At 51.0% G+C, this 19,277-nt stretch overlaps 1 protein-coding gene across 1 annotated transcript in view; it reads right to left on the bottom strand.

Moving 5' to 3' along the window:
- Nucleotides 1–3,480: 3,480 nt before the first annotated feature.
- The window catches only part of CHST13 (carbohydrate sulfotransferase 13), a 28,982-nt gene continuing 13,185 nt past the window's right edge, over nucleotides 3,481–19,277 (bottom strand). Inside the window, exons 2-3 of the mRNA XM_082288664.1 lie at nucleotides 8,009–8,085; nucleotides 3,481–4,664 (exon numbers count right to left, since the gene is read on the bottom strand). Of these exons, the coding sequence (XP_082144790.1) occupies nucleotides 3,819–4,664; nucleotides 8,009–8,085 (923 nt within the window). The 3' untranslated portion in view covers nucleotides 3,481–3,818. The remainder of the gene's footprint in view (nucleotides 4,665–8,008; nucleotides 8,086–19,277) is intronic.

Here is a 19,277-nt window from a genome sequence, read left to right as displayed (position 1 = left end):
GAGCTGTTGGAGGCACTGGGAGGAAGGGGCTGGCTCTTCATTAAGTGCTGAGCCACACTGGACTGTGGCAAAGCTCAACAGTGCAGCAAGGGAAGGTACTCTCTCTTTTATGCTGGGGGGTATGTGAGTATTTATATAATAAATGGGATGGTGTACAGACACACATATGTACACATGCATAAGCCAAATGTCTATTAAGTATTATAAACATATACAAATGTAATTGCTCAATATAGAATACGTAGATTGACCCAGCAGTAATTCTATTATACATTATAATAGAATCATTATTTTCACTGTATATTTGTGCACATGTGAACATATCAAAGTGAGGCTGTTCTTGTTTTTTTTGTGTCCCTGGTGCTCTGAGAGCTCCCCAGTAGCTCCCAAGCCTTGGGCCAAACTCCAGGACCAAGCTGACTCGTTTGGAGTTGCTTGTCCCCAAGCTCCGCAGCCTGAAGCCAGGATGGGAACCTTGCAGGAGGCTGGGGGACATTACTATCATGGTCCTCTCTTCAGCGAGGCCAGGACTGGCACCTTCTCCTGGTCACATTCCCTGCTCACAGAGGAGTGCTCGGGCAGGGCCGAGGGGATGATGCCCTGCCCTGCTCCTGGGGGCAGACCCCGGGGCATCCCCTTGTAGTTCATGCCCTTGCTGCGCATCAGGCACGGCCACATTCCCGCTTCCAAGCAGAGGACAAACCAAATCCAGTTACACTTTAGAGGTGACCCAGGCCTCCTTGATATTTTCTCCTTAAAAAGAAAAAGGGACGCACTGAAACAGTTTGTGAAGCCACAACCAAGCAGGAGCCCTCAGAGAAATTGTTCCCAGCACCCGTACAGGGAATTACACCGCTTGTAGTTGGGATCACCGGTCACACGGGGTCCTCCTAGCTCCGTCCTGCTCCCGTCTTCCAGCGCTTTTCGTCGGACCGGGAAGGGTCGGACCGGGAAGGGTCGGACCGTGCCTGCGGCGAGGGCCGCGGCTGCCCAGCGCCGGCCTCGGTACCGCAGCATCCCGACCCCCATCCCGCAGCATCCCAACCCTCGTGCCGCAGCATCCCGGCCCCCGTCCCACAGCATCATGGTCCCACAGCATCCCGGCCCCGCAGCATCCTGACCCTGCAGCATCCCGACCCCTGTCCCGCAGCATCCCTGCTCCACAGCATCCCGACTCCAGAGCTGGCCCCGGAGCATCTTGGCCCCAGCAATTCGGCTTTGGCACGGGCAGAGCAATTCCCGGCCCGGAAAGCTCCGGCCCAGGCTGAAGATGTTCTCTTCAGAAATACAAAGTGCCTTTTTTCTGTTTGCAAGGTTAGGTTTTGCTTTGGAAAGCTTTGAATGTAGGCAGAGAGGAAGCCAAGGGTATGACCTAAGTGGGTTGGATTGTGGATGCTGGCTGTTGGGATTTTATAGAAACAGCCCAAAGGTGGGTATTTCTGAAGGTTCTGTGTGACCCAAAAGACACCTTTACAGGGTGCTGCCTTTAGCAGTCCAGGCCAAGGCTGGAGGGCTGCATTTGCTCCATTCGTGTGTGGCTGGGCTGTTGACTGGGTAAATGGGTCAGGTCTGATGGGGATGCCAGGGACAGACAGGCTGCCAGTCAAACAGCCACTCACAACTGGGAGCATCCCCCCATTGTCACCATTGCAGGAAAGAGTAGAAACCATGTGGCTGAAGAACAAAGCCCCAAGGTTGCTATTCTCTCACTTCCACACCAAAGAAAGCCCGAAGTGGGTCCCAGCCAGCCAGATATTTTCTAAACACCTACAGACAGCACAGCTGGGAGCAAGTATATCTGTCCTTGCCACTCACTCTGCCATCAGCTCTTTAGAGGTACCTGAAGGGAACAGTATTTAGGAAAAAACAAACAAACAACCATCCAAAAATCCATCCCTTTATGACTCTGCATCTGACCCCAAATTATGATCCATGACAACAAGCGATGAAAAGATCTTGCAGTGATTTGAACAATTATTTTTCCAAGCAGAGGCAGCTCTAAGCAGGGAACACGAGACTCCTGAGAAAGCAGAGGAATGCACTCCAAGCCTGAACGCTGCAGATGAAATTTGTTGCATCACATAATCTGTTTCTGTGCTTTGTGTTTCAGCTAGACAGGGAGATTCTAAGATAGCACGAGAAAGGCCATTTCTGTGAGATCTCCAGTCCAGATTGGGAGAATCAGTCACACTGCCAGGATCACCAGCAGCTTCATCTACTTTTCTTTTTCATTGCTTTGCTAAACTCAATCTGCACATGGAGCAAGCAAGGAGGGAGTGTCAACATGTAGGTGCCAGTGAGAGGCAGAGAGGAAAAAGGTTAAGATACAACAGCTGAAAGTTGTTAGATGGAAACATCATTTTTTTGCAGAGCCTGAGAGCACTGTGGTTTCATAAAACCTCCCATTGTATTGCACTAATAAGTCAAGTGTTTGCAGCCGAGCCAGCAGACACACTCCACAGCATCTATTACCAGTGTGCTTATTTACAAAGGCGGCCAGCAAGACAAAGCCAAACAGAGAAAAGGAAAGACTGAAATATGGACTGGCTTTAATTTAAAATCCTAGGGCTCGGTTTGTCATTTTCTTTTGTGTTTCACCCCCTCCTCCCCATTTTTAATTCAAGGAATGATTATCCAAAGGCAGCCAGCCAAAGGACTGTTTCCCTCTAGGTGTCTCTCTCCCGTTTTTATTCTCAGTTTTTTCTCTCACACACACAGGGACACACACACATACACACACACATACACACACGGACCTGGCCTCCCAGTCCAACATTACCTCTCCATTCCCACAGCAACCTCCCACACCCCAGCCCAGTGCTCCCCAAAACACTTCATAACTTTTATAAAGGGGCTGCACACGGAGGAGCCTGTGCTGTCAGGGGAAGAGAAACCAGCGCTGCCAGCAGGGCCCTGTCTGCCCAGCGGGGCCAGGGGCAGGACACTGTGGATGATGGGATTTCATCAGAGCAGACACCTGCACCCCTGCTGTACATATGCCTTTACAACTGTTATCACCTGCTTTCAAAAAACGGGATGTGTGGGGCCTGGATTTAACAGATTTGACCAGAAATCCAGAGATATGCACACCACTGCTGTGGTAGTTCAGGAGAAAGCACTGTGGACCTGCTGCAAGCCTTTCCTCTCTGTCTTTGGAGTATTTTGCACCCCAACTGAGAGCTTGTGGAAGGAGAGGAACAAGAAGTCCCTCCAGGGATAAATATGTGGTCAGAGTAACACACCTCTGTGTGCTACATCCCCCTCAGTGGGGGACAGCGTGGGAAGTGGGATGAGGACAGAGGAGAACAAGACAAAAAGAAAAGGTAGGAGCAATTTTAAATAAAAGGAAAAAGTTACATTAAATTATTGCTTTATTTCTGGTTCTATGCAAGTGTCTGATACACTCCACTCTGACCCCTGAGACTCCATGTCTGCCCCCAAACAGGCCAGTAAGGAGGAGAAAGACCTGAAGGGATCCTGCCCAAAAAAGGAGCCTTCCCAAGACTTGGATCTACAGAGGAGTCTCTCAGTTAAAAGGAAGTCCCCAACTAAGGCAAGCAGTGTCCAGTTCCACTACCATTCCCTGTAGATACTGAAGGCTGGGAGGGAAAGGGAAGGAAAAGCTCCAGCCCCAGTGTTTTGAGAAGTGTTCTTCCTCCAGACCATGCACGAACAAGGCATCAGGAGGTGGAGCAGACCCTAACAAAAGGGCACCGGGAAGAAGTCAACCAAGAGAAGAGCACAAGGTGAGAGGGAGGAATTGTGGCAAGATGAGAGTTATCCAGCTCTCCCTCACCTCTTTCCTCCCAGCCCCTGCCTCATCGGATGCGGAGGTACGAGGGGATGGAGTAATTGAAGAGCAAGTAGTCCATTTTGTATAAATTAAAGAGTCTCCTTTGGTAGAAGGGGCTAATGTCCTGGAAGAACTGGGCCGTCATGTCGTCTGTCGTCCTGGTGGTCTTGGACGAAGCCGGGAACTTGACGCTCGTGTCGGCCCCCACCAGCTGCAGGATGTAGTTGGCATCTTCGGCCAAGGTCTCATACTTGCCCACCACGTCGTAGTGGATGATGCAGGGGTGGCAGAGCGAGTGCACCCGCTCCCAGTGCTCGTTGAAGGGCTCCTCCTGCTGCGTCCGCGGATCCAGCAGGTAGTACACGAACTCCTCGAAGCGCACGTCGTCCCCGCGCTCCAGGGCCCTGTCGCTGGGCTCGTGCCGGTGCCGCCGGATGATCTTGGTCCCGTAGCGCTTGTGGAAGGCTGTGTTGTAGCTGAGGGTGAACTTGTTGCGATAGGCCGAGACCAGGCGCTCGAAGGGCTCCCGCACGAAGATGAACTTGAGGTAGCTGCGCAGGCGGTAGTTGATCTCGGGAACGCTGTACTCAGAGAGGGTGCGCAGGTTGGAGGGGACATGGGCCTCGTGGGCAGGGATTTCCAGTGGGTCCTGGTACTTGCCTTGCCCCGTTAGGACCATCATCACCCGCTTCCAGTTAGTGCAGGCCACTTTGGGCACGTAGCAGTAGAGCAGCCCGTGTGTGTCGTCTACCACCAAGTGCCGCAAGTCATCCGGCTGCAGGAGACGCCGCTTGCGGGTGTAACGGCTGCAGACGTTGCTCAACATCTCCCGTCTCTGCTGGTGAACTGCCTGCAGGGATGACTGCTCAAACTGGGGAGAAAAAACCCAACAGAGATGGTCACCAGCTCGCCCAAGCTGACTGTGGCCTACACACAACACCTGGCCCGCAACTGTCCCCACTGCCTCCCCTTTACTGGGTTGGTCTATCACCCATGTGGGATTTTTGGAGACAGCACTGACTTTGAACACAATCGATTCGGTGCATTTAATCCTTGGACAGGCTGGCATCAAAAGAAAGGACAAAATTTGATGAGGAGCTGGATGAGAAGAAAAATCAAAGGGGGTGAGGGAAGTACAGGCGGTGCAGAGAGGGTCAGCAAGGGAGCATTTTTTTAAAAGCAGGCACACGCACACACACAGGGCTAACGTGCTCTCCCTTACACCAGCCCAGGGGGATGCATGGCCCCAGAGACAGAAAGCACAGCCTGTTTGCTGGCACAGGGCCCTGCACACGTCCTGCTGCGATGGGGCATTGCTGCCTCACACTGACACCCACACACACGTGCTTGCTGTGACACCCAGCCGAGAGCAGAAACGTGGCACACACATTTGGACCTGCTGGATGGAAACAACCTGCGTGTCCTGACAAGGAAAGGCAAATGGAAATGGTCTCTAACACTGACAGTCAAACCCTGGTGAGCAGGAGGGGAGCTGGAGATGAGGTGGGGTGGCAGGTATGATGGAGAGGAGCAAGGGGCTGAGTAGGTGGTGGTGGGGCCCTTCCTGAGGGCTTTGGGTTCCTTCTCCCGAGGGCCTTCTTCCACACAGGCCAGCCCAACGCCTCAGCTCTGGTCACAGTTTCCTTTGGCCGCAGGGACGAGGAATCAACACATGGTCCTTTATCTTGAACCCTTCTGACCCTTGCATCAATAACTGGAAGCTGCTGCACTGGCTTGCCAGAAGCCCAGAGTCCCTTAACCCCTGACCCAGCTGAAAACCCCCTCCAGATCTGGGGACATGACCTTTCCTGTCATGGTTTTCATCAAAAATCCCAAAATGTCATTAGAACATCTGGGGAAGGAAACTATTTCCAGGAAGTCAGCAGGGGAAGGTCCCCTCCTCCTCCTGCCCACTTTGTCCCTGTTTTGCTCAGAAGGGTTGGGAAGTTCCGTGTTCACCATTGCTGGGAAGATCCAACAGCCTCGTCAGGGAACGGCTGCACCAAGCACCCACTAACCCGGGGAGGCCCTGACCCCACAGGGCTGTGGCTTTAATGCCATGCAGTGACCACCGTCACAACATCACAGTGACTCCCACTTCGGGGCTGTACAGACAGTCCTCCCAGTGTCAGAGGGTGCCACAGCAAACAGCTCTGCAAGTGCACAGATGTGACAGCCTCCAGATGAAGGGCAAGGGCAGGCCTTGGTGCCTACATGGCTGCTGAGAGGTGTCACTGCCTAGACATGCCTAAGGATACCCTTTGCCAGGCTTCAGGTGCTCCCTCACTGCTCCCTGGGGGCTAATGAGGTGTTTCAAGGGGCAGTGTTGTAAGGGCTTGTAAAGCTCCTGCCAGGAGCTGGGACACTGAGACAAACTGTCCATCCTGTGGATGACCCAGCAGACCTGCCATCTTCAGAGAGACACTAACATCTCGGCAAACAGCTCCTTCTGCAAGGGATGAACCCCACTCAGACCCTTTTGGATCTCATTTCCACAAAACAAATAACCTCTCCCAGGTCACTTTAGTGACCACTTTCTCCAGGAACCTGCACGGGCAGTAATCTGAGACAGGGACAGGAGAAAGCATCCCATCTTTGCTCCTTCCAACAGGGAGGATGCCCAAACGAAGGAAATGCAGGTGAACAGATGTGGTGGTGACTGCCACCAAGATATGACTCTGTTGGCTACTGGGCTACAAAGAAAATACAGCACCAAGGGAGGTGATAACCATGGCTGAAGAAGCAATCTCATGCTGCCTTGCAACACAGCCAAACATTTCAGTAGAAATTTCTTTTGTTTGGAGCCTCCCCATCAGCTTTTAGAATTGGAAAACCTTTTTGCAAGGGCTTAAAAAAAGAGGCATCTTAATAATGTGATTTTTTTTCAGGTATTTTTTCCTGCACTTGCATAATTCAAAACTCAGAGAGACAGACAGACAGACAGACACTGTCTGCAGGCATGGCAACAAATAAATGTAACTACTTTTCAGCAGCCGCCCACTGGAATAAATGCATGTCTTGCAGTTATTTCAGAGCAAAATTGCTCCCTTCATTTCCTTCTCTTAAAAAGCCAGGGAAATTAAGTATCACTTTTAAGGAAATAACACCACGACATTCCATCAGCATCAGGGTTTGCTGGCATCATGGCCAAGGGAGTCCATATTTGCCATTTTTCAGAGAGCAAACGTACTTTGGCTGCTTAGAGACACGAGAGCATCAACCTAGACAGTAACACAGAGCAACACACATGGAAAGATCTGGCCCTGGCTGCACTGGGAGCTGCCCACAGGCAGTGGGGAGGCAGCAGGGATGGCACAGCATTGCCCTCTGCTCCCGGGGGCTGCAGCAGATGACAGCCCCATGGACATGGGGAGATGCAGGGCGCATTCGGTGGCTGGGGCACGTGGCATGGCACCCGTTGGAGGGTGGCTTCCCACAGGACTTCCTGAAGAGAAGCTGTGGGTGAAGATCCCTCTGCAAAGGCATGTGTGGCTGCACGAGGGCAAAACTGCCTGCCCTGGGGGAAACGCAGCAGAAAGAAACAAACAAACACTTTTCGCAGCTCCAACCACAAACCCCGATGTGAAGGGGAAGCGGGACACCTTCCCTGATTCCTGCACAGGGAGGGACCCACTAACCCCACCTGGAGGGGTGTGATTCTCCTCCCAGGCTGTGCCTGGCTGCTCATTTTTCAGCAGGTATCGCTGGCACAGCTCAGAGTCATGGAGAGGCCTGAGATGTCCCAGGATTATAAATCCCCCACGGCTGACTCCAGCTATACATATATATAAATATATATATGTGCACATACCTATGTGTGTGCATATATATACAGCACCTAACACAGAAACATCTGTCAACTACTAGCTCAGGAAGGGCAGCAATGATGCTCTTGCCCTGCTATGATGGCCCAGAGAAGGCTTTGAAATGTTCAGATGGTGAAATTTCCCAGGTTTGTCCAGTTATGGCTCAGCCCACTGGTAATTAAAAGGTTTGCCCAAGTACCAGCAAGTGCCATTAGCAGTTTTTATCAAGTTACTCCCCCAGGCAATGTGGTCTTGTCTTTTAGACACAGCCAAAGGCTCAGCTGCAAGGACCTTGGGGGTGGCTGGACATGGCACAGTGCCCCACACACCAGAGGGGTGGCAGACAGGGTCAGCAGTCAGTGCTCCACTCAATCTTCACCCCACCACTTCTTGGTCCCTGTCCCCTTACCTGGTCACTCTCATACAGGGCCTGGAGTGGGCTGCGACCAGCCTTGCCTTGCCAGGTGGATCTCATATCTTCAGAGGCTGAAAAAGGAGTGAGGAAAGTCAGAGGGGTTGGAAGGGTCTGCTTCCCTCACCTTCTCTTGAGATGCCCAAGTTGGGATAAGACAACATCTACCAAGAAGAGATAAACCCATTTTGCTCTGGAAGTGATGCTCATGCAGTGCTCGTCCCTGCCCCTTACTTTTTAACAAAACCTGCAGTTAGGAGTAAAAAGGTCCAGACCTATTTTTTAACAAATAAAAGACCATAAATAAAGGTAATTGCTCTTGTTACAATCTCAAGAGCAATTGGGAAAAGTTTGATCCATATGCTTTCAGGAAATGCCACTTCCCCCAGCCTGTATGTTTGAGGGAATGGCCCAGAGGAGACAAGACCTGACCAGCATCGCCACAGCCCAGTGAGGGGTGAGACGTCCTCTGTGCTTGGCAGAGGTAAGGGGCAGATCCAACACTGGCAGCTCTGTGCTGAGCCCCCACAGGCTCAGAGTTTGCACTTCCAGGCTCAGAGACATGGACAGGAGCACACAAACTGGTCAGGTGCTTTGTTCTGACTGGTAAATTAACTGAAGCTCTTACTAGCTATTTATATTTTTTTTCTTTCCTTCTAAACCAGCAGCATCTCCTCTGGTGTTTGAAGCTCAAGACAGCCACCCAGACAGTCCTTGCCCCCTCCCTGCCCTGCAGATCAGCTGTTTCACTTTGGAGCTCCATTTGCAGCAGCACCAAACCCAAGGCTGGATCTGGCCAGCCATGAGCGCTGCACCAGAAACCCAATCAGTGACAGCTGCTCAAGTTCTCATGTTCATAAATTATTTAGGGATGCAACCACCTTCCAGGCGAGGAAGCATCTGCTTCAGCTGCCATTCCTCAGCCCCAGGGACCTGTTTCCAGCACAGGGGGGGCAGAACCATGTGGCCTGGATATCCCAAACCCAACCCATAGAGCCAGCCATGGCAGGGGCACAGGCTCTTGCTTGCAGCAACACCTCCAAGCAGCTCTCCCACCACCCACCCACCCTCTGCTTCTTGGCTCTGACTCTCTCCATTGGCAGAGGATGCCACGACAGTTTCCACATGAGAAGGTTTGTAACCATGGGGGTTGTGCAGCCCTGGAGTTGGCTTCCACAGAAGGAATCACACCATGAATTTTAAAATTGAGAATTATGTTTTTTCTGAAGGGGAAGATAGGACACATTGTTCAGGAAACTGTGGCCTGGGAGGCTCTTCCAGTCCTCCAAGTTCCTGGAAAAAGCATCTGCCACAAGCCATTTCTGGCAATGTGAAGGTTTATAACAGAAGCTTTTCGCATGACAGTTTGGAGCTCTGGATCTTTTCATTCACTGACCGTCACCAAACAACCCCAAATTTGTTATACAAGTCCCAGATGGCATCTGTATAACCAAAATAACCAGAAGGAAATATCCAGATCCTGTATTCATTTTCACAGGCTTGTATTTTGCTTAAATGAAAACTGCTCCCAAGCACAAAGTCACCAGGGTCTCAGCTAAACATTATTCATTCCTGGAGCTGTAATTAGGAGGAAATGACTGCCTGACCTCACAAGATTTCATCAGCAGTGCCTGTACGCTTGCGCGTCTGTGGGAAATGACACTTCCTGCAGCACTGGATTGATCAAGATGTGACTCAACGAGAAGGTACAGTTTCTTCCTCAATCCTCTAGATCAGTTACCCCACAGGAGGGTGAAATGGCATCTGTGCCAGTGGGAGATAAGCAGAAAATCCAATGTACAGTGCTGGGCTGAGATGCTCATCCCAGAGGAGCCCCGTTTCACATTTCCAGGTGTTCCACATTTTCAGCTCTCTGCAAATGGCAGGGAATGAGATTGACCTTGAAAACTCGAGTCACTGCAGCTCACATCTGCAAACAGAGAACACTAAACTTGAGCCCCTTTCCCCTTTGGCTGGGGCTGATAAACTCTTGTTGGATGCAGGACTGTGACCCCGCTGAGGTCTGCCAGCAGCACCTTGCAGCAGACACTGCTCCTATATTTAGTAAAAACAATGTGGAGGCGTTTGTTTTCGAGATTAACAGGCACATCAGCCAGAACCTTCCTCACCAGGACAGAAGCAAACCCCGGGTGGTTCAGGCTGACTGAAGGCTGCTAGAAATGCAAATAGCTCGTGCTGGTGCTGCTCAGAGCAGCATGGAAATGTCCCAGGGAAAGGCTTCAGTGCCTGTTGCAGCGTCAGGTCATGGCCCCTGGAGGAGCGCTGGCTCGGCAGGAGGCTCTTTGGGCTCAACAAAAGGCAAATCTGCAGCAAAGTGGGGAGGGAGCAGAGGTCAGGCAGATCACAGACATGCTCTGACCTCTTTAGTCCTCTTCTTTTCAGAGGGACCAGTCTGGCCAGTGGCTGCTGCACCTCACGGGGCTCTTGCCAACAGCCCCAGCAGAAACGTTGCAGAATGGATTTCCTCCAGCCCTTCCCCAGCGCAAGATCTGGCAGAGAACAAGGCATCTTCTCTGGATAGCAGCAAACGCCCTAGGATCCCTGCTATGCTCTGGCTGTACAGGGTTCCAGAAAAAAAAGGGGAAGAGAGGGAAAAAAAAAAAAAAGGAAAAAATTCCCTGCCAGGCTGCTCCCGTGCAGCTGGAGGAGGCCGGGAGCGCTGAGCTGGCAGGGGAAGACACCGGCGCTGGCCGCATCCTGACAGCCTGTGCGCTCCGAAGCGATGACACCATCGCTGCCCCGCGTGCTGCCAAAGCCTTCAGAGCAAGGCCTGGCCCAGCAGCAGGGTTTTGGTTATTACAAGGCTCCACTGCAGGAAGTCTCCCTGCTCAGAAACTGTCTGCTCGCACTACACACGGCATCCCGAGGAGAAAGGCAGCCGGGATCCTGGCTGGGCCATGACAGTGACTTTTGGAGCCAGGATTAAGCCCCGTGGCAGAGGGGCAGATGCAGCTGCGGCCCTGCACGGCTCCATGAAGCATCGGTGCATGAGGAGGGCAGCATCCACTGTGTCCCATGGGATGGAATGTCCATTCTCCATAAGGCTGGGTCAGAGCGGCTGCAGGTGTGTGAACAGAGACAAGTCCAGGCTGTCTGTGCCCAAAGCATCCCCAAAACATCTGGGATCACCTGGCTGTCACAGCGGTAGGCAGGCCAGGGCTGCTGCAACCCGCTTGAGCCAGCAGCAGGCTGCAGACAGTGATTTAATGGAGTCCACCCCACTAAGATCAGCCTTTGACACCCAACACAGCCCTGCCCCATGACCCCAAGCTGTGGCCACCCCCTGTTCATCACCCCTCAGCCCCACCAGCTGCAGCACCACTGCTCACACAGTCCTGTCTCAGCCCTCCCTGTTGCCAGACACTGGCTGGAATTTACACGTCTCCTACTCCACTCATTCATGCTGAGAGTGAGTCAAGCATCCCATTTATGGTTTACCCATATCTAGAATGCTCCTGGAACTCCCAAGAAGTTTGGGAAGGCCAAGGAGTACTGAAATAAATGGTGTTGAGGAGGGAATATCATGTGATGAATTAATGGTTTGTGCTGCGTTTTGGTGCCATGGCCCTGAGTACAGAAGGATATTCCATCATGCAGGAGCTGCCAAGATCTTCACATCCTGGCTCTTCTCCTGACTTTATAGCTTGTTGCCGAGGTTTCCAGATTCCACCACACACAGTGGTAATCCTTGGAAATTTAGCATTGCCACAATTGCATCTGAAAGCAGGGACATCACTTAGCCAAGGCATATCAACTTTCTAAAGCAGAAAAACCACCAACCCTTGGCAAGTGCAGGATCACTATTTGGGTGAGAAGTATCAACACAGTGCATGTCCATGATCCAAATCTGAAGTGTTTTTCACTGAGACAAGCAGAAGGAAGTATCACATCTGTCCTCTGAATCTTCAAATGATGAGGCAAGGGAATAGGAGTGACGTGGAGCAGGAGACCAAAACCACTGTGCTGAGGCAGGGACACTGACCAGAAATCACTGAATAAGATGCGCCTGAAAGGAAGCTCAGGCACATTTTTGAGTCTCCTGTGCTACAAGGGCTTTCAGACTTTCTTTTGGAGCTTAAAAAGATGCCACACTTCTTCCCTTCTTTCCTCCTGTAGCCCATATTTCAGTGCTGTCCCATTACAGCTGAAGCTACTCTCTTGCAGTGTGTGACATCAAGACCAAAGCAGGATCTGGGGCTTCAATGTCTTGCCAGCTGTCCTTGGAAAAGGGAATAGATTTTAAAGCTGTGAATATTTAGGTGTACTAGCTGATTGCAAAGACAGCCAGACATGTGTGAAGTGAGGGAAAGACTGGATCATGCCAATTCCAGATTTCTGGAAGCAGCACTGAAAGAATATGCTGTTTTGGCTGCAGAGACCCTTAATAAGGGAGGGAGGTTCTCTGCAACCACAACAGCAAATCCAGTGCGTGAATTGAAGAGTTTGGCTTGGAGACAGGATTCAGGCAGCAACAAGCCTGCTAGGCTGACATCAGCATTACCCAGGCTTTAGAAAACAGTCTGAAGGAAAGAAAGCAATTAAAAGATGTGGGTGCAACTGGATAATAAATAATTTAGAATGAAAATCAACATGGCATTTACCAGGCACTGCTCATACCCAAGCAAACTTGTCTGTAAATAAAATAAGCTGTTTCTGTAGATCAAACCTATGTGGTAGATCCTCACCCAGATACACACAGTACATGAGAAGCAACACAGCACAGGAAACAAGGACTTCAGTCAGAGAGGATGAAGTTTAGAAGGTGAACTGTAAAGATCACGAGCAATGAGAAAGCAAGTGGCACTGAAATGAGAAATACTGGTCAGAGGGCAGATTTCTAGAAATATACCTCCCAGACTGGCTTTGGGATTAATACTTTGAGAAGGAGTTGACATAAAACCAGAAAGATACTGATGATGGAGAAAGAATTGAGAAAGGCTGCCATGGCAGGAAGAGACTGAAAGACCAACAGGGAACCTGAAATTCTTCCTGGATGAGGGGAGTGGAAATTTAATAGCCTTTAATTTCACAATGTTGGAATTCAGCAGTTTCTGCTACTTTGGTGCTGGAAGTGGCAGGAGGTCCCAGATGCATTAGTTCTGGGCCATCAACTGCTAGTGTGACAGTCATAAAAAAAGGCAAATGAAGCCCTGAAACAAATCAGGTGAGATATTTGCCATCGCAGCAAAAGAAAGCATTATCCATATGGTATTACCCATAGCACTGGTGACCCTCACCTGCAGCACTGACAGCTCTGCTCTCCTGGGACCGAGGCAGATCCAGAGCTGCTGAGAAGCGCTGCCAGGTGACCAGGTGACCCCAGGACCTGCTGCACCATGGGAGGCTGCACGGGTGGATGTGTGTATGAGCTGAGCCGGGATGCGACTGCCCCTTCAACAGGCCAGCAGAGAGGGATGGGAGGTGCTTCACATGCAGGACATCATCATGCCCATTCGCTTAGGTACCAGATAGGAAGAGGTTTGGAAACCCCAGATCGGTCAGAGTCAGTGGCTGGGATGCAACAGGAGGAATCCTAACTCGTTTTGGGCTGGAGGATGAAGCTTTCAGATATTTTCCAGGCTGGACCATGGGGCCACAAGGAGCCAAAAACTCTACATGTGGTCTCCAATATGAAGCACTGGAGAGGGTTAACACCTGGAGGAGATCCAGTGGTCTCCAGCCAAGGGAAGTAAAGAGACAGCACATGTACTTGCACATGAGCAGGCACCCCAGAGGCCCTGAGGAGCTAATCCTGACCCCACCACTGCCTCCCCGCTGCCGTCTCGCAGACCCAGCTTTGCTTCCTGTTGTGTCTGCACAAAACCTAAAAAAAGAGAAAAAAATAATTGTGGTGCCTGACATGATCAGTGTAAATTACAGCCTGCAAATGCCAGCGGGTCAGTGGGAGAGGTGCTTTGTTCTGTAGGAAGACTCAGTTCTCAGGGCAGACCCTCTCAGAAGGGGATGTTCTCTCTCACACCAAAGAAAAAGTTCTGAAAATGAAGGAGGTATTTTTGATGGATTCTGACTTGAACAAAGGAAAAAGGACTGGTGACAGGAGCTGCCTGCCTGGCACACATGCCATGTGTGCAGCTGAACTGCATTAATGGGAGAAAGAAGAGTGTACAGTGGAAAACAAGTAACTGTATTACCAGAAGGGTAAACAATGCCCAGAGCTCTACGGTGTACAGGGATTAGCACTTGTTTTAAGTCAGTCACTGAAAGAGCCAAAAATTAGGACCTGGATCTCTTTGTGGGCACAGCAATGAGCTTCTCCAGACCTTGCTGACTCCTCTCCAGGACCTGCCAGGGGCAATGAGTGAGTGCTTCAGTCACAGCAGTGACGGCTCACTCACCCCTGACCACAAAGATGCTGCTCCACATAGACAGGCTCCTCACTACTGAAATAACACACCCAAGAGACACAAAGAAGGATCCTGCCATAGAATTTCTGACAAGATATTGTGACTGTGCTAGTCAAAGCCAAACCCTAGCTGCAGCCATCGGCTGCTAAATCTGTCCATGTTTTGATTTTAACATCCAAGCAGGACAAAAAAAAGGAAAAAAAGGAGAAAAATAAAATAGATTTTGGCAGCAGCAGTGATGGATCCAGAAAGTTCTTGCAGTCTGAGCTCAGTTTTCCCTTCTGGTTTGATAGCAAAGACTGGGACATGCAGCTAGAAACCCAGACTACATGAGGATGGTCCAGGACATGGAGGCCAAGAAATCCCACATGGGAGCACCAGTTGAACTCCTGGGCAGTGTTCAGTGGTCCACATGAAGAGCCCTGCCTGGAAGGATCAGAGCTACAGGGTCAAACAGGGCTGTCTTCAGAAAGCACTTTACTGCTAGGAAGCTCTGGCTTTTATGCTTCGGCTCCTACTGGTGGAGAACACATTTCCTTAATTTCTGCCTACTCACAAAGGCTGATTATTGCTTGTTGTTTTGGTTTTCTTTTAACAGACAGATACTTCTCAAAACAATGGTGATGTGAGAAACCAACATCAGAATCCCACAGAGAACTCCAGACTCACTTACTGCCTTAAAGTTGTGGAAGGCAGTGACCTCTCTTTGACAGACAAGATGACCAAATAAGTGACCATTTGCTTTCTCACATCATACACTTGGCTGTGAAGAACTGTGGCAATTCTGGTGTTCACAGAGCTAGGGGAGGACCTCTGGGAATTATTCCTATTTTAATCCTCACTGAAAGGTTTTGATTTGGGAATGGGAATTTTTAGCTCCAAAAGCAAATCAAATGTTTGGCTTCATAGAGGCAATCAAATCTCCTTAGATTCTTGTGACTGCTCATTTTTACTGCATCTAGAAAGTCAAGGATACAGACAACAGAGGCTTAATTAAAAAGCTTAAGAAATGAAAAGAAATCTAATAGAGCCACATGATTGATTTGCTTAAATGCATCCTTCAGCTTTGTGAATTCAGACACAACCACATCTGCTGGGGAGCTGCAAGTGTAAGGAGGTGTAAGTGGCTGGGCTCACCCAGGTGTCTGCACCAAGAACACTCAGAGGGAGTGGGCAGCATCCATGCCCCATTTTGGCAGGTAACTGCAGCAGAGCACATACACAAGAAAGAATTTTGGGGAGAGAAAACATGTCACAGCAATATTCAGACAAGCACAGGCAATGGCAAAAAGCAACCAGCCCTATGGAGAACAACCAGAAGAGATGATTTCTGATCTCTTCCCTGGGCCTCTCCCAGGGTCAGTACTGCTCCCCAAGAAGAGAGCTCAGATATCAACCCACAACAGCCCCCACCTTGCACAGCTTCCACGTGGCAGCAAACAGATCCCTGCAGAGCAAACACTGTACTTGACCTCTTTTGTTCATCCTGGGGCTGTGCCAGTGAGTGGTGAGCAGGAAGAGTGATGGAGGGGAGCTGGCATCAACTCTCAAACTCTGTAACTCTAATATTTACAATACAAACATGCATTTCTTGTTCCAAACCAACATCCTCTGTAGCTCAGGAAATGCCCCCATGGCCCTTCCCACCATTGCTTCTCTTCTTAGGGTGCTTTTCTCCCCAGTTATGCCTTGTTCAGCCTGTTCTGCCTCATGACAATGTCCTCTAGCAGAGGCTCTGCACTGACACAGGTAGCAGACTGCCACCTAACACAGCCCCATGCAGTGTGGTCACAGGCAGACCCACCACGGCCCCCTCCAGTGTTTTCCTTGCTCATGAACAAGCCAGCAATGTATAACCCAAGCTATTCCTGACAGCCTGCCCTCAGCTCTGTGGGCCAAGCCTTGGAAAGCGCTGCCTTGCTCTGCGTGTCCCTCTGCTGAGGTACAGGCGGCGGAGAGTCTGCTGGAGATGTCTGTCTCGGCTCACTTGTTAGGGAACAGGAATAATTCTCCATCAGACCTTCCCCTGCCAGCTCCCCTCCTGTTCCCTACAGCAGACTGACAACCCGGAGCATCCTGGGGAGCAGCAGGACCTTCCCCATACTTGCTCCAGAGCATTTTTAGACATTAGAGCAGAGCCAAGGGCCAGGATGGTTGTACCCCTGCAAGGGTCCCGGAGCAGGTCCTTCCCAGATAACCCAGCCAGGCTAACGCAGCTCATCAGAAGGGCAGGACCTCTGTGCTTCTGCTTCCCTGAGCAGATCAGCAGGCAGGCACATCCCTGTGCCCTGCGAAGCCATCACATGATTCAGTGGCATTCCTCCATGTCACCAGTTCAGCCACAACCCTCAGGCACTGGCATGGCACCAGGAAGCTCAACTGTCCCTCTGAAACCACTGGGCAAGTGTCTGTCACCAACCCTGCACCCTAACTCTCAGGCCCAGAAATTGCCTCAAGTAGCTTGGTTGTGGGCCATACAACCCTATTTTGAAGCACAGCCAGCACCTGGATGTTGTCAGCCTGGTTATCCTCATGGCAAAGGGACTCCATTTGGTGGCTCTTGACTTAATGATATTTCATTTAGCAGAAATTAAACCAAGTGACTAGAACTTGGCTGGGTCAGGCAGAACTGAGTGCCAGCAACACAGAGATGCTTGAAAGCTTAGCTCAGGCTTTTTTTCCCAGAGCTGCACATTTTCTCCCATCCCCCCTAGCTCTCTTGAAACAGCCAAACCAAGTAATTAAACCCCCTCTGCCTCCCCTCACCTCCCAGCACTTGGAAATAAAGATGCACTGGGAGGAGGTTACCCACAAAGCTAGGGGAAAAACCACAAGGAAAGCAGCTCAGGGCAAACCTGAGCAGGGCAAGACAGGGCGTGCACATGAGTAGGTTTACACAGAGAACAGCCCACGGACAACAAGCTGCAGCAGGGGATGACAGGTCTTCTCTCCCATCAGCTCAGACAGGTGAACCTGCACATGTTTCCATACAGGAGAGGGTGGGTTTGCATCTCCACAGGCACCAGGAACACTAAGAAGTGATGTTTTAGCCACAGTGACAAAGTACCATTTCAGGGCAGTATGATGGGTGGGGTGTGGAAGAGGGAGGAAGGCTGCACAATGGCCCATCATCTTCCTCTTCTCCAGTACCTGGCTATAATACTTCCCATTCCTGTGGAGCCAGAGGAGGACTCCTACCAGTCTCTATCACACAGACCTTTTTGCACAAATGACTCTTTTGTTTTTCTGGGAAGAAAAACACTCCTTAAGGCCAACTCCAAGCAGTCACAGATGGCTCCCAAAGGGTGATGGGGCACCCATGCCCAGGACCCATTTTCATCCCATGTCTGTGCTGCTGAAGCACCCCAGTACCTCCCTCCCAGCCACCTTTCTCAGAAGAGGCTCCACAGGCACTGAACTGAGGTGACACAGCTCATTTCTGAGGAGGCACAGCGGTACAAACCTCTTAGCCAAGAGGGCAACAAATATTTTCCAAACTCCTTCCACCAAATGCCTATGCTCCACAGCTACCATCCCCTGGGACAAACCCTTCTGCAGCATTTTCTGCCCCAAACCACACAGTTCCTACACACACTCAGATGTGGAGGTGTTAGGGATCAATTACAAGGTGTGCATGGGCAAGATGTCCAAGATTGCTTCATTTGGGAAGGAGATGAAAGGAGGTGTCACCCCCTAAAAATAATACCCTCGTTTTCATCAATCACCCCCTTGCAGCTTCTCCAGAGTGGCAGGGCTGTGCGGCACAAGTGAGTGGTAATGGCAGCCAGGCTCCCTGGCACTGACAACAGCCTTCCTCCAGCCAAGAAACACACTCCAAAGAGGGCACGATGAGTCATTGTTTTACATGGGATAGCTCGAGGGACTGCACCACCTTTAACAGGAAAAAGTCATTCGCTCCTCCAGGGATGTGGCCTGCTGGCTGGAAGGCAGCAGCCCATGGGCAAGAGAGGGACAAGGGGTGTGCTGCCTTCAGGAAATGTCAATGCAGGGCATGGAAGAAGGTTCTGAGCTATTCTCTCTGGAAAGTGATGGATGGGAAGAGCAATGCAGAGGGGTGAGTACCTGTCCTGCTCTCATTCCAGCCAGACAGGGAACAGCCAGGCCTGCCAGAAGGAGAAGTGGTTGTGGTGAATGTCTGGAGGTGGAAACACACAGCCTCAGGAAACTGAAGTGGGACCAAAAATCTAAGCACACCTTCCTCCACTTGTGCCCAAGATCCCTGATACCTGTGCACAGTCATCTGCAGGCACCACCCCTGTAAATGGGGCTCGTGGGACTGGAGTGCCCCTGGCATGCTGCACTGGGGGATGGAGAGGCAGCAGAGCTGCATCACTTCTCTGTCTCATACTGGGGCACTTATGCCAACCACACAGTGCAAATTACTCACAGAGCAGGACTCTCACGCAGAAATCTGAGGGCTGATAGGCATAGGGACAGCCCAGAAGCCCAAGGCACATTAGATACACTCACGTGGTTTCCAGCCTGTGAGAAGCAGATGGATGCTCCCTGCTTCCTCAGTCTGGGGTTGCAGTGACCCTTGCTCACGACTGTCACCTACCCACAACCATTTCCACACTCAGTGACTCATGCCAGATGCAATAAAACCGCAGACAGCAGACACAGGGCAGTGGCTAGCAGCATAAGGTGCCACCGGCACCAAGTGCCACCAGACTTCAGGTTTCTCCATCTGGATCCAGCTCCAGGCAGACACATTGACTTTCATTGGAAAATGCCTCAGCCCAGCCTCTCAAGTGTTGAGGTAACCTTTGTGGGGCAGGCAATGCCGCTGTGCCAAGAACAGCACAGACGCCTCCTGAGCGGGTGGTGAGACAGGCAGCAGCCCCACAGCTGACCTGACC

The sequence above is a fragment of the Coloeus monedula genome (assembly GCF_965178545.1).
Source record: "Coloeus monedula genome assembly, chromosome: 11".
In the NCBI taxonomy this organism is placed as follows: domain Eukaryota; kingdom Metazoa; phylum Chordata; class Aves; order Passeriformes; family Corvidae; genus Coloeus; species Coloeus monedula.
This window is presented reverse-complemented; position numbering and strand designations above follow the sequence as displayed.